The 27,526-nt window shown below is 36.3% G+C and overlaps 1 protein-coding gene across 1 annotated transcript; it reads right to left on the minus strand.

The window, feature by feature from the left end:
- Positions 1-2,874: 2,874 nt before the first annotated feature.
- On the minus strand, positions 2,875-25,801 carry LOC132549154 (leucine-rich repeat-containing protein 74B-like). Its single transcript, XM_060213075.1, has 13 exons — positions 25,696-25,801; positions 15,260-15,617; positions 14,754-14,929; positions 13,820-13,927; positions 11,827-11,920; positions 10,865-10,914; positions 10,602-10,683; positions 10,190-10,275; positions 7,008-7,202; positions 5,797-5,892; positions 4,246-4,521; positions 3,859-3,944; positions 2,875-3,730 (listed from the first exon to the last, which is right to left on the minus strand). The coding sequence occupies exons 1-13, from the start codon at positions 25,777-25,779 to the stop codon at positions 3,667-3,669; spliced, it is 1,755 nt and encodes a 584-aa protein (XP_060069058.1). The 5' UTR covers positions 25,780-25,801; the 3' UTR covers positions 2,875-3,666.
- Positions 25,802-27,526: the final 1,725 nt, after the last annotated feature.

Here is a 27,526-nt window from a genome sequence, read left to right on the forward strand (position 1 = left end):
GTACAGTGAGCGTATTTTTTTGACCCGAAAAGTCCTTTGGTTTTATTACCATCTCGTACGTTGTCCACACCACACTCAAGAATCAGCTGCGGTACAGCACGATTAGACGATTCTTTGTAATAATATGTAGTGCCACCTAAATTTGTGTAGCATGGCGTTTAGCGGCAGCCCATAGTGAACTTTTATTTGTTCAGATATCTCCTCCCACAGTTTTCAGCCGATTTCATTTTACAAACTTATGTGGGTATGATTACAATGACTTGAGTTGTGTTTCCATAAATTTTGTACAATAGTCCAGCGTGCCACACAGTGTCGAACGCTTTGTTACTATCTAAGAAAGCAACATGGACGTTGGAACCATACGATACTGACTACACAATGCAGACTGTTGTCTATTTGGAAATACACGGGAATTTAAAACGTTGGATTCTTTGTGCTAAAAATCAAACATTTTAAAAAATTAATTTGATAGGTCTTCTTTCTTTTTAGACAATGTTTATTTGTCTGGAGATCTCTACTAACAGTTTTCAACCGACCCCTTCCAAACCTCTGTAGGTCTTTCATCAGTGAGAGATTCGATTGTTTTGGGAGAGTTACTGCACATTTACTACAATCTTAATCTCTCCCGCTTTTCAACCAATTTCTCTGAAACACAATGGACGTTGAGCCTTACACAGTTGCTTTTTTATATACTCTGATGCGTGTGCCTTTATCATACAGGTTGGTCTCCCGTTCCCGATCCCTCCCTCAACCTTCTCATAAGGTGTGGAAAACTCGTGCTATACCTTAATTACCGAGCTTTCCCCAACCGGGAAAACGTGGGTTGTACCGACACGAACCAATATACTCTAATTTTATCAAAGTAATACAAACATGCATACAGCGAAGTGAGGATGTATTTATGGCAATGCTAGACCTAGAAGAGATTTCCAATAACCTTGGGAAAGTGAAGTCTTATTATCAACTTAAACAGTCATGTTTATCATTTTATTCAAATATCATGAAATTGTTAGCTTCAACATGTTGAAGGTGACCACTATGGTAGAAGTGACAAAAGTGGAACATCGATATCAAAATTAGAAGAGTTGCTTCCCCTGTCATATTGAACGAAACCCTAAAACGAGGAAAAACTGCCTTATACCGACAGGAACTATAATCTGCATACTATTTTCTCAAAGTTAAGACACAGTTTCCTTGGTTTTTTTGTCACATTATCACCGAGAGAAATTACCATGTTGTTGTAGTCATACACAAGTGATTTAGAGGGAAATGCTCAATAGAAATCTTCCATATCTAACCAAGACAAACATCAGATGCATGAAATATCCAGATTCATGAAACTTCTATTAACAAGTATTTTTATTTATAAAATATACCAAGTCAGGTTAGGAACAATGGTGGACTCGGACCTTCTCTACACTAATTAAGAGTATTTTAAGCCTTTCTAGAAACTTTTGCTTGTGGTTATTAAGGAAGAAAGTTCCAACCGTATACTCAAAACAGTAAGAAACTTTTCACCATTAAAATACTTAATAGATGTAGTACTGATATCCATGTACCACTCTTTTGAAACTTTGATATGAAACTCTGTCGGTACGTCTTTTTGGAAATGAGGTATATAAAATCTGGTGAAACCAAATCGCATTTAATTCATCCCACCATTTATATTGCCTTGTATTGAAATTCCAGTTAGATTTTTAAATTTTGTAACTATTTTGTTTGGTGAAAAATAACTTTCTTTGTGATCCAGTTTACAATTACTCAGTTTATGGTCTTTACATACCGAGATTGATTTGATAAAAAGATTATCACGTTAAGAGACAGTAAACATATAAAAAAAATCTAGACTATCTTGAAGCGATTAGTCTGTACCACAACACCTGCCTTTCCAGGTGTGACATCCCAGTCCTTTTTGTTTGGTGTTGTTTCCTAACGACCGTTTGTATCCGCCATTAATTGACACTAACACGGACTTAGAGAGTCCGTGACATGGACCCTAAAGACTTAATCTGGGAATATTTTCCTGATCCACAAAGTTTCTAGAGATGGAGATGGATGAAGACTCTCGGAATGTGTATGTGTTTGATGGAAGCTATCGTGGATTCTATTCTCTGATACGATATGATGTTAGACAGGTGATTTCGTTATTAACCCAGTTGTCTTTAAGGAACGTGGTTTTACATGGATTGACATATATTTACGTGATGGGAGTTGTTCATAAAGCAGAAAACGCTTACCATTCAGGAACATGTGGTCTTATTCTCCTTTTACCCGTTTCTAGTGCTTCTTTAATAGATATATCTTTTGTTCATGTATCGTCCTCGTCTCGTCGATTTAAACATTAAATAATCTTCTTGCTCAGGACACTTGCTTAAACAGCCATTGTAACACTATTAAACTAAATCCATTGATAGACTTTCATATATTGAGAATAAAAAACAGACAAATTCTACGGTATTTATATTATGTTATTTCAGTATCCTGTAAGATTTTCTCTTGTACCTGATACAGTAAACACATACCAGTTCCTCCCGAATTACAGATAATGGACCAATAGACAGTTATAATCATGTAACTATATTAAGAACTGTCATGTGCACATGTTCCTGGATATTGGAGTTGTCATAATTTATATTGTCGAAATAAAAACAACTTTTAGATGTTGTTCCATCACGACCTCTCGGTTGTTAGATTTAAATGGGTAAATGAACTTGATGCTCGAGTTGTTTGAAGACGACTATGTTGTTGAAATAGTATATTATATGTTGATCACTGTAGAAATATCTATCGTCTTGAAATTCTAGATGACGTAAGTATATCATTTTGCGATCGAGATGATACATTCTAGAACATAATAAAAAACAAACACGTAACTTATAGAAATAATGTGTTTATAGATAAATCAATCAAAATTCAATATTATAAACTTTGATATCAAAATACCGTTTTCCATTTTACAAATAGTAATAAATACGGAATACAAACACACATGAAAATGAATACACATACGACACATGTACACTGTACATACATGTAAAACAGGTACACATCGCGAAGTAGTTAAGGAAATAGCGACATTAAGCTGTAAAGTTACGGTACCATGATCTCATTGTATTGTCTTGATTTTGGCTTCCAGGACCGTCACTAGCATAGACTTTACACATCATGAACAATAATGATAACAAAGTATCCGAAATACCTTCCATATAAAGATACGTCCCAACACATATATTGTGTCGAGGTCCAACGTTTCCTGTCTTACGAGACAAAAAGAAGTAAGGGTTATGACATCACTGCGTTGAGCGCCAGTTTCTGTATTTTCCCAGCAGGAAACACAGATAATATACCACCTGGCTGTACAGATGTAGTGTCCACACAACACCGACATGCGGCGTCAATGTTACCCTGATCATGAGAAAGAAGAGCAGATTATACTTTAACAAAGTACATGTCAATCATTATGCCGAAATATTTTGCGTTTATCTATAGAACAACTGGACTAATAAAACTAGCCCATTTCATCGTTATTTGTAAAAAGTAATTGAGTAGTGATGTAAAGACACAAGCAAGTCTACCATACACGACAATCAATTCTGTTCCACATTTTGTACGAACAAACCGATGTATACGGCCGTATAGGCGGTTCTTCGTCACGCGCATCTACAATCACGTGACTTCGTTGCCTTCTTTAACAACATCATTGGCTTGTTCGAATTGTTTGATGAAGTCACTGAAAATAAAAAGAGGATAAGTTTATTTCATTTTTATAGACAAAGTTATTTTACTGCAAGGATTAAAAAAACGATTCCAAGATACCGCCACTTTTTCTCGCCGAGTGTATTACAGTGATAAACTCACCCAAAGTATATGCGTCCATTTTGTTCCTTAGCTATGCGTTCAATAGCCTCGTTTACTTTCGGCTTGTCGTATGGTACGGCCAGTTCCTGTAATATAGGTACAATGTTGTAACTTAATGTTATAATCACATTATTGGAATTATCGATAGGTCATCTGATTTATACAACAAAAACTTCAGATAAAAAAGTTCTGGAAATGCATGTCACATATATTTAATAAAGAACCAGTTTTCAAACTAGAAGTAACTTTGTTGATCATTATTCACAGCTTCTCTATTATAAACTATTTATGTATGTGTTGTATATGGCGTGTTGGTGTAGAGTTATCATGTGTGTTTAGATCTAATAATTGTCTATATAATGTTAGTGTCCATAGTTGTAAACATACGTCCAGTGCGGCCATGAACTGTTCCGGGGTGACCTGCAGGGTCTCGTCAGGATCGTGTCTCTTTAAGATGTCTAGAAGCCTCATGTCGTTGACGACGATGTGATCTTGTAGCACCATGACGGGGTCCTTCCGCTTGAAGGGGTCAATGGCTGGTTTACCTAAGTCCTCCATCGTGTTACCAGACCTCAGTATGGGGCCGTGTGTCACCTTGAAGTTTGGTCGTTTCATCTTGATGTCCTCGCAAATTCGCAAAAACTCAAATTCGACTGGAACATCCTGAAGGATAAAACGAACATCTATTGTAAGTTTTGATAATTGTAATATGACAGAAAACAATATATGTGTATTTGTATAGATATAAAACGGTAAGATGGAAAATTACTGATATTGTCCCTTTCTTTATTTTCGTTCTTCAAGCTATTCGACCCACAATAAGATCGAGAATTAATGATGCTGTGCTATTCTCTATTTCCGTTCTTTACACTTCGACTCCAGTAAGGTTCTCAGTATATCTCCAGTATCTATTTCTCTACACACTTGGGTTAGGGTGAGGTGGAGTGAGTTCTCGATATTGTCCCAGTATCTATTTCTCTACACATTTGGGTCAGGGTGAGGTCGAGTGAGTTCTCGATATTGTCCCAGTATCTATTTCTCTACACACTTGATTTAGGGTGAGGTGGAGTGAGTTCTCGATATTGTCCCAGTATCTATTTCTCTACACATTTGGGTCAGGGTGAGGTCGAGTGAGTTCTCGATATTGTCCCAGTATCTATTTCTCTACACACTTGGGTTAGGGTGAGGTGGAGTAAGTTCTCGGTATTGTCCCAGTATCTATTTCTCCCAGTATCTATTTCTCTACACACTTGATTTAGGGTGAGGTCGATTGAGTTCTCGATATTTGTCCCAGTATCTATTTCTCTACACACTTGGGTTAGGGTGAGGTGGAGTGAGTTCTCGATATTGTTCCAGTATCTATTTCTCTACACACTTGATTTAGGGTGAGGTTGAGTAAGTTCTCGGTATTGTCCCAGTATCTATTTCTCTACACACTAGGGTTAGGGTGAGGTGGAGTGAGTTCTCGATATTGTCCCAGAATCTATTTCTCTACACACTTGATTTAGGGTGAGGTCGAGTGAGTTCTCGATATTGTCCCAGTATCTATTTCTCTTCACACTTGATTTAGGGTGAGGTGGAGTAAGTTCTCGGTATTGTCCCAGTATCTATTTCTCTACACACTTGGGTTAGGGTGAGGTGGAGTGAGTTCTCGATATTGTTCCAGTATCTATTTCTCTACACACTTGATTTAGGGTGAGGTGGAGTAAGTTCTCGATATTGTCCCAGAATCTATTTCTCTACACATTTGGGTTAGGGTACGGTCGAGTGAGTTCTCGATATTGTCCCAGTATCTATTTCTGACATAGGGTGAGGTCGAGTGAGTTCTCGATATTGTCCCAATATCTATTTCTCTACACACTTGACTTAGGATGAGATCGAGTGAGTTCTCGATATTGTCCCAGCATCTATTCTCCATTTTCACACTATTTGACTTACGGTGAGGTCGAGTTCTTCCATTTCACTGCTCTCGGTCTCGTTGATGGAGCGAGCCAGATCGATCGCACCAATAGTCGTCAGTAAATTATTTCCCATCTGTGGAAAAATAACGATGTCAGTGTAACATGTCACTTATCCTAATTCTATAGTATTCCTTAAGATATTTATATAACACTGTCCTTATATGGTGATGATATATATCTATATAGTACGATGTAGTTATATATATATCGATTTGTTCCTATGTTGTAAGACATCGTACTTGCGGTACCGCTAAGCTGACACGGTATCAAACTATAACATGAATAATGTTCTGAAAGTTTTCTGCTTCTACGGTAATCATTGAATAACACTCATTTACATTTACTGCCAACAAATGGTAAATGGAAACTTAAAGACGTGTTCCCGCGTATCTACATTGATATAAACAGCACATGTACATGTACTTTAGTTTAATCGGGTTTCATATTTAGTACAAAAGACGTGTTTACATTTGCTAAAAATAAAACACCGTTTTCGATTCTTGTCAGAGGGCAAACATACGTGTTTTTCAATATTTCTCAGGAAAAGCTGAAGTGAATTCGATCTAATATCACTTGTATCATAACACACACATTGTAATACCGATATACTGGGTAGTGAATGTTGACTCGATCTTGTCGTTCCTTCATCATCGTACTTTGCAGGTATAATTGATATAGGGTGTATTTGTAGAGCACTGGTTTCTCTGTACGCTTAACAATGAAGACTTTGTCATACATAAGAATGAATTCAATCGCTCAATTGTTCATCCAAGATCAGGTTTTCAACCGCCATCCAACGTAAGTACGTAATAATGAAGTAAATATCACCTCCCGAAACGTATCGATAAACACTAATAACCTTCAAGTATTTCCTATTTCTTTTGTCTCGTGCATAATTAAGGTCGACAAATAAAAGTTTGGAAGTTTATGGAGAAAAAAGGCAAAATAATCTGCGGGAGCCAATCCTTAAAATATTAATTGTGCGTTCTGTGCAGAAGCTGTCAATTTGATTTATATTATCTACATACAGGAACCATTATGCCTATATCATTACACAATATTATGATTAACCGTTACACAATATTTTCAGTCTACTACTTTAACAATAGACATTTCATCACTGTCGCATAACGAAGTATTAATTTTGTCTTTGTCCGCTTTGTGTTTGCCCAGATGCTGGAAACCTACCCTAAGTACCCGGATGTTGTCGTTGACGGCTATAGCCTTCGCTACCTTCGTGGCTACATCAGCGTTTAATCGGTTGCCGCTGATGTCGATTTCATGTAGAGAGTTGTTGGTTACAAGGGCATCAGCGATTGCAGTACCACCTTCCGGTCCGAAACCGTTCCACGCCAATGAACACCGTTTTAGCCGCACATTTTCCTACATAAACAAAACACACAAAAAATATGTAGATGTGGTCAAATCAGAGGCTCAAAGAACCCGAAAACGGCGAAAACATTGTAACATATAACAGCCCAGAATGAAATGAATGGAGTACCATGCCGAGTACTCCCGAGCCAGCGGTGAAAGATATATTTCATGATAAAATTCTCTCTTTTCTTTTAATCAGTTCATTTTCTATATATAAATTAAATATTCTCAAAGTTAAATATGAAATTCATTTGGAACAAACGAATTTCTTTAAAAAGTACAATTTATTCAATACAGATTTTTTTATACACTAAATGTCGATTTTGGTTTGTCAATTAATCTTGTTACATAATTATAACATTCACAAGTCAACAAAGATATATTTAACCTTTCATGTCAGGAAGAGTTAAAGCAATTAAATTGTAAAGTGTCATAGACACGGAAGGGTCAATTGTGATTGTATCGGCACTAAGGATTTACACTAGTATTTTATATTAGCCCTTGGTCAACACCCTTTGTGTGGTGAGTGGCCATTACGTAATAGGTTATGGCTAGGAGCCCACATGTCAGTGAGTTAGATATTTTTTGAATTATACCGACGCTTACCATTGCGCATGCCTGTGTCCGGAGAACAGCTTGATCTTCATAAAATCTGAGTTTTCGTATCACTTTTTGACGAGACTCAATAAAGGAAAGATCAACGTTAACAGCTGTCTCCATTATATATTTTACAGGTGAGCACACTTTCTTACTTATGTACATTTAGTCTATTTCCATATTGTTAATTGACACAATTTGTATTTTATTATTATTTTTCTGTGTTCGATATTATCTTTCATACGTCTGTATTTGTATTGATTTATGTAGTTAAATATTTATGTTTTATTCTTGTCTGTGAAATGCAAAGAATAGTGTTCCCGTAATTGAAAATGTTTATCTATTGTAAAGCTTTCAACCATAAGCATTTTATGCACAATTTATTAGTCTCTTGTGAAATATTGTATGTTTCAATTAGATATCATTTTATGAATTATTTATGAGTTATTGCCCCTTAATTCTGACACTTAATTATTAATAGATTTAGTTCCATTTCTTTGTATTGAATTTTTAATATTAATATATACTTTTATCTTGCAAAGTTATGAAATTATCTTAAATTGTTTTTGTCTGTCAGATCTTGTAATTTGTTATCTCAGTTTAGAATCTGATTGAAATATATGTACTTATGATGTATTATTATTACTGTTCCTTATAATGATTATTAGAACTTGAGTTCAGGTTTTTATACGCATAATTGTGAGGACTTAAATTCTATTCAGAATCATTGGAAGATATATATTGATGTTCATATAACTTAATTAATTTTAGTTTTAATTGGCTAAATACCAATTAATGATATTTATGGCCTGGCTTTCATATTGTAAAACCCTCACATAGCCAAGATTTATTTATCTCTACCTCTAATTTCCCCATATACACAGATGACTTGTCAGTTAAATTTATATTCGATAATTTCATTATGTATCATGTACATTTACAACAAGTCTTATAATCAGACTGTGATTACTTGTATTTGATATTTGTTTGTAACTTTTTGACGAGACTCAATAAAGGAAAGATCAACGTTAACAGCTGTCTCCATTATATATTTTACAGAACACACAAAAAAAAAGCTGGATGAAATATACATGTAATCGACATTGACCATTGCTAGTCCTATGGACAATGTCTGTTTACTGTACGAGATGAAGTTCTTGCTCTTCGAGGCCATTTATCTGTATATTCCTCACCAGAGAAATGGGTTCGATCAAAGATAGTCAAATTACAAATGCAGAAATTATTTGCAATGACGGAAACAAACCCTACGGCAAATCAAATCGAGGATCGAGGTGCAGTATTGTTGATTGTAGGGACTGTCTGGTATCTGTTATTTATGAAAAGGTTTGTGTTTTTATTCTTCGAACACTTTGGATGTTTTCAGAAAGAACACAATCTTGTAAACAAAGTGACAGTATCAAAACAAAAAAATGATTTTATAAATAGATATTACTTGAAAACGCGTGTTAGAATATCAGAAGCATACATGGCAAACGATCTCGGAATACGTTTTTTAATATTTCGTGCAATTTAAACATGTGGAATCCACGAAAGACTTTTTATAAACGAAAAATTTTGTTGCATCATGTGATACTATTGCTAAAATATCTGTATTATTTTGGAAATTACGTAAATGTTCATATTTCAGATATTATTCCATCCGATAAACGGCTCTTTGGTAAGTCTGCCATCAACACGCTTTAATCAATAATGTAGACTATTGTTAATAAGTAACTGGAGCAGGTGAGCCACCCATTCCATTGTAACGGAAGCCGTGGAGTTCCGGGTCATCGGCTCATTCAATGAGTTGTGACAGTCAATAGATAATTGTTTGACAAGTACTATTGTGTATTGTTGAGGTAGTGTGAGGACGATGCGAGTAGGTAGGTATAATGTTACCTTTGAAATAAAAAACATATTATCTACCATTGTTTCGGTACCGTGGTACCTAATACAGGCAATGTTTATATAGGTACATAATATATACCACAGTTTAGTAGCATTATAATAGTAAAGATTCTGTCCCTGTAATAGTTAGATAGGGGTTTATAAAATAATGTTGATTTGCATCGCGTGATTCTGAAAATATTTACATTATATCTAAAAAGACGCGGGCCATACCAAAACCGATTATCAGGTGTTTCACACATCATTAGGCGTTATCATTTGTCTTCAAAGGAATTTTAATCTGATTAGTACATACTAGATGACACGAGGAGAAATGTTGTATATTTGGAGTAAGTAGCCTCGCCTGTTGTAAGTGGCTTAGCCGGCACGAGCTAAATGTATGTACCCTCATGTACACACCTTAATATGTAACCTTCCTTGAAACCATAAACCACGTTATGAATATGATATATAAATGTTTCCTCATGTACACACATTAATCTGTAACCGACCTTTAAACCACGTGCTACGGACACCGCCCCTTTCTGTCTAAGATGGTTCCAGCTAAGGTCTAGGGTGTCGAGGATATCGTTGGAGGCTGCGACAAAAAAGAAATCGAAGAAAATATCAGTTGACACCTCAAATCACATAATGGCTTCAACATAGAAAAAAAATTGTACTATCAAAACACTTGTTCGAAGAACCACCAGAACAATTCATCCTTCTCAAAAATAATAGTACATGGATATAGAAAAAGAATGCGTCAGAAGGCTGTCGTGGATGACTAATTAGAGATTACAGTTAACCATGTCAGTGGATACATGTTTTACGTAAATGTTTCATGATAATTACAATGGTTAGACAACATTACTTGATATCCGATATAGCATATATAAACAGGTAACAGCGCCCTCTCTAACGTACCTATAGCTGGTCCTAGCAATTCGCCAGCCTGCTCCCCAAATCGATTGCGACTCAAATCCAGCGACTTCAAATACTTGTTATTCTGAAACAATAGTTGATATATCATTTGTGCTTGATATTGTAAAGGTAGCTTTGACCTTTCACTTTGATTCATTTCTTTGAATGATTTTGTGTTATTTTAAGTATATCAACATAATAGGATTTCTAGTTATATTTCTTGATCAAATGTCTGTCATATTATCGACAGTAAAATAAAAACTCACTTCCAACATTTCTACGAAATATTCGACGTCTCCATCTTCGAATGCATTATCTGAAAAAAGACATAAAGCGTGATTAGGTTATACACTTTCTGTTGTCTACGGTGTTATTAATTGTGTTACACAACGATAGCAGGGACCGAGTGTGTTGGCGACAGAAACACAAACGGATGTCAGAATCCTCCCCCTCATAAAAAAGTGGAGGTGAAATTGTTTTCGATGGGCAGTCAAATCTCACAGCTGGAAAAGGCAACTGTAGCTTCTGCAGGGTTAAATTTTCAACACAGAAGTTTGTCAGTAATACATAATACACAGACAGAGGTGACAGCAAACTGATGGTCTACTTAACATACTGCCTTAAGTTGTCTAGACATTTCTCTAAGATCAGGATTAGGTCAAAGCTTATCAACCATATATTTTACAAGCATATGTTCTACACTGTTCAAAGCTTTTGAGCAGTAACGAGGTATTGATTTCCAAAGAGAGTCCAATCTTCTAATGGACAATCCTTAATTAAATCAAAACTAATACGGAACATATTCTGAGGCCCGACAAATGGGCATATAAATGTAGGCGAGGTGTAATGCTTTTATCATAAAACAAGCAGCCCGCCTCAATCACCTGAGGATGTTTCTATGGATACAGTAGATAGGCGGTGTTTGCTCGTCTGTTCGATAATCTTGATTAATAAATGCTTCTCGTCAGAGGTAAAAATCGGATTTCCAACGCTAGTACCTTTCTACAGTTTAGAGACATGAACAATCAAAACGTGTTTTTACTGTTAGATTGTCAGGAGTGAAATGTTTCTATGCGTCGGTTATTTGAATTTGAAATGTATTTTGTAATAAACCACTGATCATTATCAATCACTGAAATGTTTATAGTTAAGTGGAGTCTGAATAAACCTAAGAGGGAAGAGTTTGTGTACATCTCCATCAGGTAATAGTAGAATATGTTGTAGTTACCCGATAAATCTATCTTCCTCAGTCCTGTGTTTACACCCAGCATCTTACACAAACTCCTGGCTCCAGTGGTACCGAGTCGGTTGTCTGATAAACACTGAAACAGGAGAAAAGACGTGTGCACACAATGTGACTTTGTAATATATAGTCATTTAGTATTGTCATTCATTGACATCCCTTCATTTATCCTAAAACATGCCAAGACATATAAATCTGGAAACAGCGAGAGTTCTGTACACAGGAACAACGGTCATGCATTGTGACAAGACATATAAATCTGGAAACAGCTATCGAGAGTTCTGTACACGGGAACAACGGTCATGCATTATGACACTAGTCTTTTCGTTGTTTTTCTAAACATAATTTCAGGTGATAACTTAGTTTATACATACACAAAAATAATAAACTAGAAATATTTTGAAGTGATTCGGAGTGATGATATTCATTTTGGCAAAACCATACTGAAACAGCAGGAAGTGAAAGAGTGTCAACTAACTCCGAACTAGCACCTTCAGCAACGGAACAAGATAGAGTTTTGATAAAGTAATTGTCAGTTATGTCAGTGTTACCTATACGTGTTCCATGACCAGTGGGTGTTGACCAAGATTGCTTACATCAGATAGTAATTAATATGGCATCATTTTAAAGAATTTACAACAATGACTGGTGGGTAACTACATCAACAGTATGGAATTACCAGTACCTGGAACTAATTTCATGGTTGACAAGTAAGGATTTTGATATATCATTGTTAATTAGAAAAAATATCCAAGCTTACTCAGCCTAACTTTAAAAGCACAGACTATTGACCTCCAATACTACAATTTCATGGATGGAATACATCAAAGCGTCAACACAAAGAATATAAAGCTGTTCTAATACACACAGATAAGCATTGAATTAAAGTCGATGTGGAAAGATTGTAGATACTGGTAAACAAGACATCAGAAAGCGGCATCCCTCAATTTGTCGGTTGCATGATATCATGTTCATTTACAAGGAGACTAGAAGTCGTCTTTATCACATAAACATTGTAAGACTTTGTGTTGGTAACTTTACATGTAACCTATCGCTGGACACCGTACTACTGACTCTTAAGATTAATAGACAAGGTATTAATGAAAGCACTATGATTATCAATATTTCATCAACCTTTTATGATCTCTTGACCTTCACATCTACCTACAGAGAACGGTAAGTGGTTAACTGCGGTGTAAACTCATTAACATCGTTGATATTATCTTTTGTAACTAATTAGGAAATCGATGTTTTGTTTTAAGTTATTTTATCAGATGTTCCATTAAATAACTGATTATATATCATTACATTGCTACTGGAATGATTGATTCCATAAACCTTTTACAGGCACCTTCCACCTACATCTACACCCAATGTATTGAATCAGACCGCAGTTTATAAAATATTTCGAGATAGGAAAACACTCAGTTTCGTCATAACAGTTATATACATATACAAATGTATATGAAATTAACAAAATGTTTTTTACTTAACAAAAACAGCTCTAAACAAAAGATCCCTTTTCAAAATGTTGAAACTGTTCTACAATAACAATGAATTAGAAGATGTAGTATAACATAAAATGATTTTACTAAAAGGTTGCAATGTTCTGCCTCCAGCTCGATTTATGTAATCCAAATAACGAGACAAAACGTTCATGATGTTTCTCTGTTAAGTGCGTTTTGAAAACACTTTCGAGAAGAAGCTACACGTTATGGTCGATTTTGTTCATCGTTATAGTGATGATTCTGTGATGAAATAAAACCCATTAGCTGATACCTTTCCTTCTAACTCTGTGGTACTTCCATGCTATAACAAATTTTACACAATGAAATACTGCCTCTGTCATCAAGGGCGAACATGTCCGAGACTCGATTCCTTCACTCTGTCCCAACTGATAGGTTTTTTAAATTGCTATTTTATCTGTATCTACCTGTGATCAGCCTTGTTCTGTATCTTTGTATGTCAGTGTACTCACCACTTCTGATATATAGTCGTTTTCCTCCAACATCCGGGCCATCGCCTCACCTCCCGGACCTTCTATCCAATTTCCATCAAGATTCAGCTTTTCTAACGTCACATTGTCCTGTACAGATTTACATAACAAATATTGCTGTAACGGATTAAACTAAAACACAGAGATGCACGTGTGCTGAATCATACTTCACATTAAAATCTTGATTATATCGTTTCTTTCTCCAATATGTACTAATATCATACTTAACTGTTAATTACATGCCAACTTAACCGTAACTGCCAGGTACACACTTTCACGCAATAGTTCATAATTCATAATTTCTCATTACATTTAATAATTACATGATATAATTCTTGAGTTATTAAAGATTATACAGAAGACACGCAAATCAATACCATATCACAATACAAACATGGGTAAGCTACAGTAGAGCCTAAACAATAAATTTAATTGCATCATAGAGTTGTTTCGTCCTTGTAGAACTCATCAGTGATGCTAAAGACCTAAAAATTAAATATATGAGGCAACAGAGGAAAAATCTAAAGGGACCTCGAAAGAAACGTAAAAAATTAGATGGGGAGGCGCAATAACCCCGTAATTCAATAAATTTTGTACTTTTCATATATCTGATAAGATTTCACATGATAAGTGGAATGTCATATACATGTGTATATTCTGAACCGTGTCACTCGGATGATTGGAATGAACTAAAACGAGACATGTAGTTTACGTCAAACATTGAATACTAATACAATTTCACATTAACGCTAAGCGCACAATTACAGGTAGCCAACAGTCGTTATCGGCCAACAGTCTCGACATCATGATGTCCATGACACAGCTATCATCTTAATACATCACCTCAAAATCCATAGCTGACTTAATTTCATTTGGCGAAACTGATGTTTTGTAACACCCGGGATAAGAACCTTACCCTAAGAACTAATGCCATCGCCTTGGCGGCCACAGGTCCGAGACCATGGTAACGCATTACAAGTTCCTGGTCCATGATGTGTCGGACAAAGTAGGATATAGGCACCACACCAAACTGAGCACAGATCTTCCTGTAGTTGGACCTTCCGCTTGTGTCATGGAGATCCTCACTATCCTCTAAAAAGCGGAAGCATTGTGAATTAAGTGGAGATCAAATAAAACGAAAATACTATTTATTTGACAATATCACATCTATATGTAACCAGTGAGGATTTTCTGATCAGATTTTACTTCTGGTAACAGGCTTTCCCACAATCAATATTGAGTCAGCGACATTAGAATATGTCATTTCTATGTATAATATATATCAAAGCAAATCTGGTTTTATCTACAATGATCTCGTTCTCAAAAACAGTCTGCATTAAAAAAGATAAAATTTATATATTTCTATAAAGAAAGAACTGAAATATTATTAGTTTGCATGTTTACAGTCATGAAGACATGTACCTTCTACCTCCAAATCTGTGTCGTACTCATCCTCGTCTGTTCGTGCTGTGACGGGAACCTTGTCTTCCAGGACCAAAATGTCTGGCTCCTTGGACGCTTCGACTTCCTCACTCTCCTCCAATCGGTATTCAGATTGTTTTAACTCTGTGATCAGTATATTCTCCTCGTCTACCATTTCGTGAATTTCTTTGCCCTGGGTTGTCGGTCTTGCAGCCGGCGTCCGTACCATGGTGGCACGAGACATCTGTGACGGAACACGTCCTAAAGATAATCTGGTGTCCGTCCGACTTCCGAGGCCATTGTCGATCTCCATATCGACATCTGTCTCCTCAGGCACGGAGGACAACAGAAGTTGTGCCTATAACCACAAAACACGATATCATATTTATTTAGAATTTTACGGGGTCAAACGATATGAAATGGATGTGTAAATACAAAATATTCTTTGACTTATAGAAGTATAGAACAGAACTGAAAAACACAATAATGTTTTAACTCTAGTCGTGAAAAAAACACCATTCTTAATGCAGCACCATGTCTATGTCACTGAAGAAAGTGCATATTATATAAATGTAATGTAAAATAAAACTGAAACGCCAGAAAAGAACAAAAAATATATGAAATAAAGGAATTAACTACTTAGAGATTCTGTATATCTAAGTTAGAAGTTATCTGTTGCTTCACCTTACGGTGTACTACACCATAAGTTAAATGTCGATATCGTCTATAGCTTCTGCTATATCAATTTTATTTTGACATCTGTTAAAGCGGAAGCCTGGCAATTATGTTTTAAAATTTCGCCTGATTTTAACATGGTAAGTTAATATTACGATGTGACTTGGAATAACAGTTGTTGATACAATGATGGGATAGGCAGAGGGTAATTATTAAACTCCGTTGGTAGGTTTGTCAGTATCTAGTGGGCTTTCTTGTAAGAGACTATTTATATCTATATCGGAGATAATTCCTTAGAGCGATATCGGATATCATGATTAATGTCAGACCTGTACATAATTATCCGTTACGCTTTAAAACCATTAAAGATAAACGCTTGGTAAACATAGCGTTTTCCTGTGAATTGATTTGATAACATGACCTTGTTAGGCAAAGTAAAGATATCCAGTATTAGTCATAAAACGACGACTAAGGGACAGGATTGTTCTGGTAGAGGAGATTCAAATATTATATGTTTTACATCTTTGGTTGACGTCATGACAATCTACCGGTTCTCCCTTTCAGCAATAGACCTTAACCCATACTTACACGAAGTATCTGTATACACGGCGTATCTGTACACATGACGTATACATGGCGTATACATGGCGTATCTCAATATACGGCGTATCTGTATACATGACGTATCTATATACATGACGTATCTGTATACACGGCGTATCTGTATACACGGCGTATCTGTATACATGACGTATACATGGCGTATCTCAATACGCGGCGCATCTGTATACATGACGTATCTATATACATGACGTATCTGTATACACGGCGTATCTGTATACATGACGTATACATGGCGTATACATGGCGTATCTCAATATACGGCGTATCTGTATACACGGCGTATCTATATACACGGCGTATCTGTATACATGACGTATCTATATACATGACGTATCTGTATACACGGCGTATCTGTATACATGACGTATCTGTACACACGGCGTATCTGTATACATGACGTATCTGTACACACGGCGTATCTGTATACATGACGTATCTGTATACATGATGTATCTGTATACACGGCGTATCTGTATACACGGCGTATCTGTATACATGACGTATCTGTACACACGACGTATCTGTATACATGACGTATCTGTACACACGACGTATCTGTATACATGACGTATCTGTATACATGACGTATCTGTATACATGACGTATACATGGCGTATCTCAATACATGGCGTATCTCAATACACGGCGTATCTGTATACACGGCATATCTCAATACACGGCGTATCTGTATACACGGCGTATCTGTACATACGGCGTATCTGTATACATGGCGTATCTCAATACATGGCGAATCTGTATACACGTCATCTAAACACCTAATTAAAGAGATCGACATGATTTTTGTCTGTTTGCATGTATGGGGGTCTTTGCTTACATATCATTACAAGTGTACATGGATTAAGGGTGGGTCACTGTGACTCATATCGAAACTTTTTAAGTATCACGTCATCCCGCACAGGACTGAACAGGACTTACATATAACCTCTAACTGAGTGGTTATATCTCACAAGCTACTTCAAGAGATCTATTGTCGTAGCATTTTAATTAGCAGTTCTCATTGTACCTGGTTTGTGATGGTTTCACTCTGACTATATCACACAAAGGTGTACCTGGTTTGATTTGGTTTCACTCTGACTATATCACACAAATGTGTACCTGGTTTGAGATGGTTTCACTCTGACTATAGCACACAAAGGTGTACCTGGTTTGAGATGGTTTCACTCTGACTATAGCACACAAAGGTGTACCTGGTTTGTGATGGTTTCACTCTGACTATCACACAAATGTGTACCTGGTTTGATTTGGTTTCACTCTGACTATATCACACAAAGGTGTACCTGGTTTGTGATGGTTTCACTCTGACTATATCACACAAAGGTGTACCTGGTTTGTGATGGTTTCACTCTGACTATAGCACACAAAGGTGTACCTGGTTTGAGATGGTTTCACTCTGACTATATCACACAAATGTGTACCTGGTTTGAGATGGTTTCACTCTGACTATATCACACAAAGGTGTACCTGGTTTGTGATGGTTTCACTCTGACTATATCACACAAATGTGTACCTGGTTTGAGATGGTTTCACTCTGACTATATCACACAAAAGTGTACCTGGTTTGATTTGGTTTCACTCTGACTATATCACACAAAGGTGTACCTGGTTTGTGATGGTTTCACTCTGACTATCACACAAAGGTGTACCTGGTTTGATTTGGTTTCACTCTGACTATATCACACAAAGGTGTACCGAAGTTATAATGGTCAACTCCAAACATTATACAATAAACTGTACTTGAAATGTACGACAAATATGATGATTCAATCTGATTGTGACTTTATAAATTACATAACATAATCTCGATGTGAGACATGACGATAATGTTCAGAATAAATTCTTTTTTGCCTTGGTAGATAATCTTCTCCTGACGAAATAACTGGAATATATATGTGAACTTTGACAGAAAATGCTTCTAGGTGTGTGTTATCTCTGAAACGTGTTTGTAGTGTATGGCGTACTTTGTTGGTGTCTTTAGGTTTCCGGGCACTTTGTCGGTTCACCTGAAGCTGTCCTAGCTCTCGGGTACTTTACTGACCCAGACAGATGCCATTTGGAAGCGTTATTAATAAGTGAAAGACCGCAATCTGACCTGCATTATAGTACACAGCCAATCGATTTTCACACTACAGTATTTGTTGTTATACTTTAAAGGGAAACAACAACGTAGGGAAGACTCTTTTCGGGTCCTTAATTATGTAGCTTTAGTCAATACTATTGTCTGTCCTCCTGATAATGGTAAGTAATGAAGTCTTGGTATACGCATCCATAATGCCTTCATTTCTGTTGTGCCTGTAAGGAAACAAAGGCGGCAGCACACACAAAGACTACCATACATATGTTCAAATATACACATCAAACAAATAGGTGTCAAGATTTGGAGAGAGATGTGTATATCGGCGTTGACACTAAAATGTATTGCCACGAGTCCGTGGCCCTGCACGACACCAGATATGGTGTCTGTTGTGCACCCGGGGTTAAGTCTGGGGTCAATATTGTGCTCACGACACAAGATATTGTGTCCGTTGTACACGAGGGGTTACGCCTGCGGGTCAATATTCCACACGTTAAACTTAGGTGTAGACTGGTGCGCTGATACCAGTGACTTACTGTTTGTATATATTTTATTGGTAGGACTGGTATTGAAAAACAAACTTCAGGATATTTCATGTCTTTGATTAGATATTTTCATTCAATAACACAAAGTAAAACGAAGGAGTTACCACCAATACAAAGGATAGACACTGAAAAGACATCGACACAAAAGGACAACAATGGATATTGCAGAGACACGACACCTTAAAAAGGAAAGTCAACAACAGGAACTAAGGAGACAGGAAAATAAAAGGAAAGACAAAAAGATAGCATCGGCACCTGAGGAGACACCGAAACAAAAGGAAAGGCAACAGCAGACATTTAGGAGTCACCAACATATGAATTTAGACAGATGACTTTGTTTTTGTGAAGTTAATGCTGGCTTCCCTTTTGTTTTGGTGTCACCAAAGTTCTGCAAGAGAAACTGAAGAGACACCGAAAAAAGGAAAGTCAACATCAGGAACAGAGGAGGCACTAAAACAAAAGAGAAGTCAACATCAGTAACAGAGGAGGCACTAAAACAAAAGGGAAGTCAATATGAAACATAACAAAAATGAATTCACATGCTCCGAAAAAAAGTTATTTCCAGCTTAATATGATTGTCATTAATAAACTACAAAAGGCTGTGTGCGAGTCCCATAACACATTTTCATTGGGGTGTTACTAGCTCCCCCACCATGATGGTTTAAACACGTCGCTCTCTTAACGAAGAGAAATTTTTTTTATTGAATTTGCTCTACAAATCTGAAGTTATAAATTGAAATGCATTGATGCATTACGACAGTACATAGAACGTTGAATACTAATCTTTAATCTAGCGTTTCCTATTAGTGAATTTACATACCTGTAGTTATTTGATGGTTACACTTGGAACATAAGGTTAAGTATAGTGTCTAAGTACAGGTAAGTAGTACTAGGTACACACCCTCTGTCGAGTTTACATCGGTCTCTATGAAGGGACTCTTAAAACATATTGAATATATGTATACCCAAACACCGGATAAAAACTTCTTAGCAATACATAACACACTCTTAATGAATTAAATCGAAATTGAAAGGGGCAGCGTCAATGGAGTTGAGTATACATATTCAATGGAACATTTACAACGGGTCGATGACACTTTCCTTTGTTATTGCTTTCTACTCGATACTACATGGTACAAAATACATTAACAGTGCCCAGTTGACAGAGATAATATGGACATTCTATTATATACCTTGTCAATACACAGGCTGTTTAAATGCTGGCACAGTAATGTGTGAAATTATCTCTAAGGTAAACAGCTAGGTTATGTTGATTTGTACATACATATCAGTCATATCATTCCTGTACACCCCAATAGTCGGTCAAATGGAGAGACTATCTGACAAAATGTTAACTAAACATTTGAGAGAGGTCAGTTGTGGTACCACAACATTTATGGTTTAAATATTCCTCTAGCTGACAGACATCACTCTAAACCAGCATTATAATTACTATGGACACACCCGAGAAGCAATATATTATCCAACGAAAATGCCGACAACACAAAATCAATATTAGATAGCGAATTACATTGAAGAGTAAACTAGATAACAAAGTAGTCAACAGTGAGGATGTGTTGTTATTGGAAACCAATACTGCTTACAGAAGTAAGATAAAGGCACTTTTGTACAATACTGATGTTAAAAAACGGATACAAGAGTTATTGTAAACGACATCACACAATTCTTAAAGCGATTACATCACCTGACAATATTTCCTATTCCATTTGATATTTATGAGTAACAGACATTATTTCTGAAATATTTCCTTCCAAATCATAGACAAGTACTATTCTTTAACACAAACACGAAACGAACATAATACATTCAGTCCCATTGGTTTTTAGAAGACACGATCTAGCTCCTTGTGGTTCTGTTTAGACTTGTTTATAACGTCATTCAGAAGTGTCTATGACGTCATCAGCGTATATTTTTTCAGAGCTGACAGTATCCATTGTTATGATTATTAGAGCGAACGAATGAGAAATTGGTGTTCTGAAGTGAAATATTGTTTATCGTGTGATTCTTGCGGGATTTGGGTCCATGTGAAGGTGTTGGCAATAATAAAATGTCGCACCATTTTTGATGAGGAATTGTTATTTGTTTAATTATCATCAGACCATTGTCTTCGTTAAATGTGTCTTTGTTGCATTTTGCAAATGAACGAAGATCACATGACAAGGACTCATCAAGGACAACATTATCAAGTGGCATGTCACTGAAATGTTAACATTTGTAGACGGAACTACTTGTATAACACTTCACTATAATGCTTTAAACATTAAGTTGTCAAGTCTTTACCATGGTTTATCAAACGCTTGAACGTCAGACAGCGACAAGTGCTAGTTTTAAGAACTTCTGTGATCTGGGCCAAGTGGTAGAACCCATCACGTTCGTTACCTTCGCGAACAACCGGCGATTTAAGAGAGCATGCATGAAAAAAAAATCAGGAAAGAGAAATATATCACATTTAATAAAGAAATATACCGAGACAAACTGGTCACAGTAACGTTAGAACTATATATACCGAGACAAACTGATCACAGTAACGTTAGAACTATATATACCGAGACAAACTGGTCACAGTAACGTTAGAAGTATATATACCGAGACAAACTGGTCACAGTAACGTTAGAACTATATATACCGAGACAAACTGATCACATTAACGTTAGAACTATATATATATCACAGTAACGTTAGAACTATATATACCGAGACAAACTGATCACAGTAACGTTAGAACTATATATACCGAGACAAACTGGTCACAGTAACGTTAGAACTATATATACCGAGACAAACTGGTCACAGTAACGTTAGAACTATATATACCGAGACAAACTGATCACAGTAACGTTAGAACTATATATACCGAGACAAACTGGTCACAGTAACGTTAGAAGTATATATACCGAGACAAACTGGTCACAGTAACGTTAGAACTATATATACCGAGACAAACTGATCACATTAACGTTAGAACTATATATACCGAGACAAACTGATCACAGTAACGTTAGAACTATATATACCGAGACAAACTGGTCACAGTAACGTTAGAACTATATACACCGAGACAAACTGATCACAGTAACGTTAGAACTATATATACCGAGACAAACTGATCACAGTAATCACAGTAACGATAGAACTATATATACCGAGACAAACTGATCACAGTAACGTTAGAACTATATATACCGAGACAAACTGATCACAGTAACGTTAGAACTATATATACCGAGACAAACTGATCACAGTAACGTTAGAACGATATATACCGAGACAAACTGGTCACAGTAATGTGAGAGAAATTACACCGAGACAAACTGATCACAGTAACGATAGAACTATATATACCGAGACAAACTGGTCACAGTAACGATAGAACTATATATACCGAGACAAACTGATCACAGTAACGTTAGAACTATATATACCGAGACAAACTGGTCACAGTAACGTTAGAACTATATATACCGAGACAAACTGATCACAGTAACGTTAGAACTATATATACCGAGACAAACTGGTCACAGTAACGATAGAACTATACATACCGAGACAAACTGATCACAGTAACGTTAGAACTATACATACCGAGACAAACTGATCACAGTAACGTTAGAACTATATATACCGAGACATACTGATCACAGTAATGTTAGAGAAATATATACCGAGACAAACTGATCACAGTAACGTTAGAACTATATATACCGAGACAAACTGATCACAGTAATGTTAGAACAATATATACCGAGACAAACTGATCACAGTAACGTTAGAACTATATACACCGAGACAAACTGATCACAGTAATGTTAGAACAATATATACCGAGACAAACTGATCACAGTAACGTTAGAACTATATATACCGGTCATCAGAAACAGTCTTAGTTGAAGTGTAGTCTTGCAATATGAATATTGGAAAAGAATACAGCCCAGTTCAGACAAAACACCTAATTGTTTCTTTACTGTCTACATAAGGTCACCAATTGTTTTGTTTCTGTTGTAGCTTTTATGTCGATGTCCGACTTTTCGAGAAGTGAACGGAGACGCTTGTGTTTCTACTCATAGCATCTGTACGGCGCAGCAGTGCCAATGAGTCGAATATAGTGCTGTCTACAGTAGGGTGTATCTTCACCATAATTCTTTACTCCTCGAAAGTGGGTGTACAAAATAGAAAAGTTTAAATTGCGATTGGCATATTTGCATAATTAATTGCAAAAGTGTCAATGAGTGAGATATAGCGCTGTCTACAGTGCAGGGTATGGTGGTTATTGTGTTCAAGGATACGATCAGTCTTAGAAAGTAATGAATTACCTCCACGGTTCACTGCAGAACGAAGAATACTGATTCGTTCTCGTTATTGTACTTTTGTTTAACTAGAAATATTAAACCACACAGCATAGTCATTACAACGTCGGAAGTCTTTCTTCGTAAGAGAACTTTTGTAACTTTTGTTTTTAGTCAGTATATTTTAGGTCTTGCAGTTTTTCGTTCCATATTTAAAATAGTTAAGTATAACGCTGGTGAAAAAACCCGGAAGATTAATATCTTTACAAGGTTAAGTTTGCCAAAGTTTTTTTTTTTTTTTTTTTTATAAAAAGTTTCGATTGTATTCGTATGATATACACAATGACCATTGATTGAAAAAAGTACAAGCAGAACAAGATCAAGTGTTCAGGAAGGGTAAGCGTATTTTGCATCATGTAAATCTCGGTCAATTCATGTAAGCAAAGTCACGTTCCCAAAAGAAAACTTGACTAACAACAATAAATATCGGTTAGAGTAGATTGCGACGTCACAACCTAATAATGTAAAACGGGCAATGAAGTGAACAATTTATTACACTGATTAAGCGTGTCGGTGGACGTTAATAGCACTGTGTTTAATTAAGGAACATGCTGTACCTTTGACTAACAGACAATTTGCTAACGTAAAGGTACATTGTTACAGATATACAATTTCGTGTCGGTTATAGATCCAGACAGGCTATCGATTACAAGGTTTCCGTCTCCTGATCGACCTATTGGAGACACTGAGAATACATCTGATGTGTCATCTTGGAGGCTCCAGGGTGCCGGGGTTAAAGGTGGACTTGTGTGGTGTGCGGTAACCTGGACGTTACGATCTCCAGGCTCTTTTGTGACCATACTCTTGTCAAATATCACTGGCATAGAATTGGTGGATCTTGTGTCTGTTGCCAAATACAACTGATATAGGGTTACGTCCGATATCAGGTCAAGTTATCAATAGTTTAGATTCTATTTACTCAAATCAACTAAAATCGGTCATACACAAAACATCGCTAAATTAACAGCGCGTGCACGTACTGTTTGTATTTATATGAATACACCATCAAAAGTAGTCGATCTCTACTCAATGGCGATTACGCGGTAAGGGTATTGATAGAGGTCAGAAGTCACCTCTGCTGAGTTTTAATAATATCTTTCTACAATATTAACGTTTATACAAATATTAAATACTATAGTAAAAATTCTCCAGTCGTGCCTCTCAACTCGCGCACGATGCACACATCAAGATATGTCGGTGTATGTCGTGTAGTAAAGATAATCTTTGATAGTCATGCTACGCCGAAATACGATAGCTTGATGACCTGCCAATAGGTGTGTATGTCACCAATGTTATGAGTTGTTCAGGAAATGTAGATCTTTACAGTCATCACTATTATAAGTCGTTCAGTAAAACAGTCTGCACAAAATTCCTCAAACTTTTAAGTCGTTCAAAATAGCACACTTCACTAAATTCGCCAATATTAACTAGTCGTTGAGGAAGACAAACCTCACAACTCACCAGTCATCGACATCAATATTAAAAGTCCATAAATCTTGGCGATTGTTACAATATTACAAATAGTTTTATTCAATATATCATTACATAGCATGCACATCCCTTCTCGCCGTTACCCCGGCAGTTTTGTAAATAAGTGTACAATCTATTTTATGCTGGGTGCATACTAACTTGTCTTTGTAGAGACAGTTATAACTGTTATGAATATGTTTAACTTATACAAAGTTTCAATTTATATTAATCATCCGATATCGTTTTTAATCTTCCCCTTTTAATCAGCTGAAGAACACTGGTATTTAAATGGTGCTTCATTCAGGAAATTGACCTTTGTCAAACAATAAGTCCTTAATTACATGTTTTAAATGGACTTAAAACCATTTTTTGATGATCTACAAATCGTTTTGACAAACACCCGATTAAAAGGCGACTGACCGAAGTATTATGACTCGTCTCAACCATGAGCATGCATAAACAAGTCTGGGTTTAATTACCCGAACACCTGACATCATTCATACACACACAGTTAAACTCAATTTTGTAGAAAAATACATGCCATAAAATTTCAGAAAATAAATATAAAGTGTTGAGAATAGTTAACATTTGCGATAGTTTGACCCGGAACTGAAAGAGTTCCGGTCAGCGGTTTCCTAGCACGGATCAACAACATGTCGGTCTTACCTGTGCCTCTATCGCCGGGTCTAGGGCGGGGGGCTCTTTGGCCTGTCCCTCCTCGACCACCTCCTCTCCCCCTGTCAAATTCATCCCGCAGGGTCGAGTTCACTTTAGCCGTCCGTTAGAATTTCCATGAATAATCCATACAGTATATTCCTGAACAACTTGACACCACGCCTGGTAAAGCTCTGTGATTTGAAGCACGCGGACTATAATATAGCTATCCAGTGTATAACGGTAACTGAGACAAACAAACCCTGACGCGCCAGGGCTGATCGCTCAATAATAACAGCCTTACTGACTGAGGCACAGGGGTCGCAATAAGATAATCCACATACCCTATACGGCTGTATTACCATACCGTAATCAAACCATTTAAATAAAACTCTCCTTTAAACGGTACATCTCATCACACGCGTTTGGATTTACTGGTAAATCTTCAGATTTACAGATTGATTTCAATGATAAGGCGGGATTTCGACTTATTACATACATGGCCCCTTTGTATTGACATTTAGGTAGGGCAAACAGTCCTATTTGTACTTTGTATGGACGGAAAGGTAATTATTGTACACATTAGGGATGGACATCTGGTCTTGAGTGCGGTACATGTCAACAGGAAAGCTGAAATCAGCTTATAATATGAAGTATCTCGAGGGTAGTTAAGAAAATTATTTTAAAATATATAGAACATATAGAGAATACATGGTCAGTGACTTAAAATATAAGCTGTATTTTGGCGAGGATGAAGAAAGACGAGCCCCTGGCGAGTCATTTTTTTGTCTTTCTGTCCAGCGCCAAAATGCAGCTTTTATCTTATCATATACGTTATATATAATATCTCAAATGAGTTTTCATTTCAGGAGAATTTTTGAAGTTTTTATTTTTGCGGGCCTTGGCAAGCAAAAATGATTTTTTATACGAGTTTAATAAATCCTTGTATAAGATGAAAACATATTTAAGACACTATTTATCAAATAGCGCAGAAAACTAACATGTTGATAGATTTTAAAACCAAAACCTGGAGTAATAACACAAGTTGTATTGCACCATTTTCAATTCATGACGAAGCGTCACTGTCCTTATCATGATATCGAAATGGATTTCTGACAAGCTAATAAAAAAAAAACTTCCACTTTTTAATACGTTAGTGAAATATGCAAAAAATAAATACTACACAGGTGAATCATAGGATAACAGGCCGTAATACAACAGATATATTTTCCATACCATGCGATATTCAAACATTGACTTGTTGTGGTATGACATTCATGGTCGTTATAAATGCCACTACAGAGCATTGCAGGCAAACATCATGTTGTGTTTTAGGATATATGTTGGAAGGTAGGCCCATGACTTACGACTAACTCAAGCCTACACTTTGTGAGTTGTCCGCTATACATTTTATATATCATACATTTCTATAACATTTGTTTGATCCTTTACTGAACACTGGACTATGGCTTAAAAAAAGAAGATATTTAAAAATTGCTCTAGTGCATTCACAACATACCACAATAATTGTGTTCCAAGTGACATCATACGTCTATAGCCTGGTAACATTAGGCAGAATACGTTTGCTCATTGGATTTACATAATCAGACTTTTTCATTTTGAAAGTTGGTAAAATGTTAAGCAGTTCGATCAAAACAGGTCGTGATTGATAGACCAACTAGTTTTCTGGTTCATTCTCTTGGCTGAAAATGAAACAGAAATACTTTCAAACAAAAATAAATTGTTTTCATTGATTCTAATTGACAATAACAACGTATATTCATCATTCTTTCAAGTTTTTTCTCCAGTGACCAAATATCCGATGTACCAATTGCCGGGACAT

The sequence above is a fragment of the Ylistrum balloti genome, unplaced genomic scaffold (genome assembly GCF_031769215.1).
Source record: "Ylistrum balloti isolate Yb309-2 unplaced genomic scaffold, AGI_CSIRO_Ybal_v1 Utg370042, whole genome shotgun sequence".
Classification (NCBI taxonomy): domain Eukaryota; kingdom Metazoa; phylum Mollusca; class Bivalvia; order Pectinida; family Pectinidae; genus Ylistrum; species Ylistrum balloti.

What these genes read in the sequence shown, in the direction of transcription:
- LOC132549154 (XM_060213075.1), bottom strand. Translation starts at nt 25,779, where the DNA reads ATGAATTTGACAGGGGGAGAGGAGGTGGTCGAGGAGGGACAGGCCAAA. An exon ending in CCGTAGCACGTGGTTTAAAG is followed by an intron (nt 7,203 to 10,189) that starts GTCGGTTACAGA and finishes TTGTTTATGTAG; the next exon opens with GAAAATGTGCGGCTAAAACG. An exon ending in TGGAAGAACTCGACCTCACC is followed by an intron (nt 4,522 to 5,796) that starts GTAAGTCAAATA and finishes TTTATCCTTCAG; the next exon opens with GATGTTCCAGTCGAATTTGA.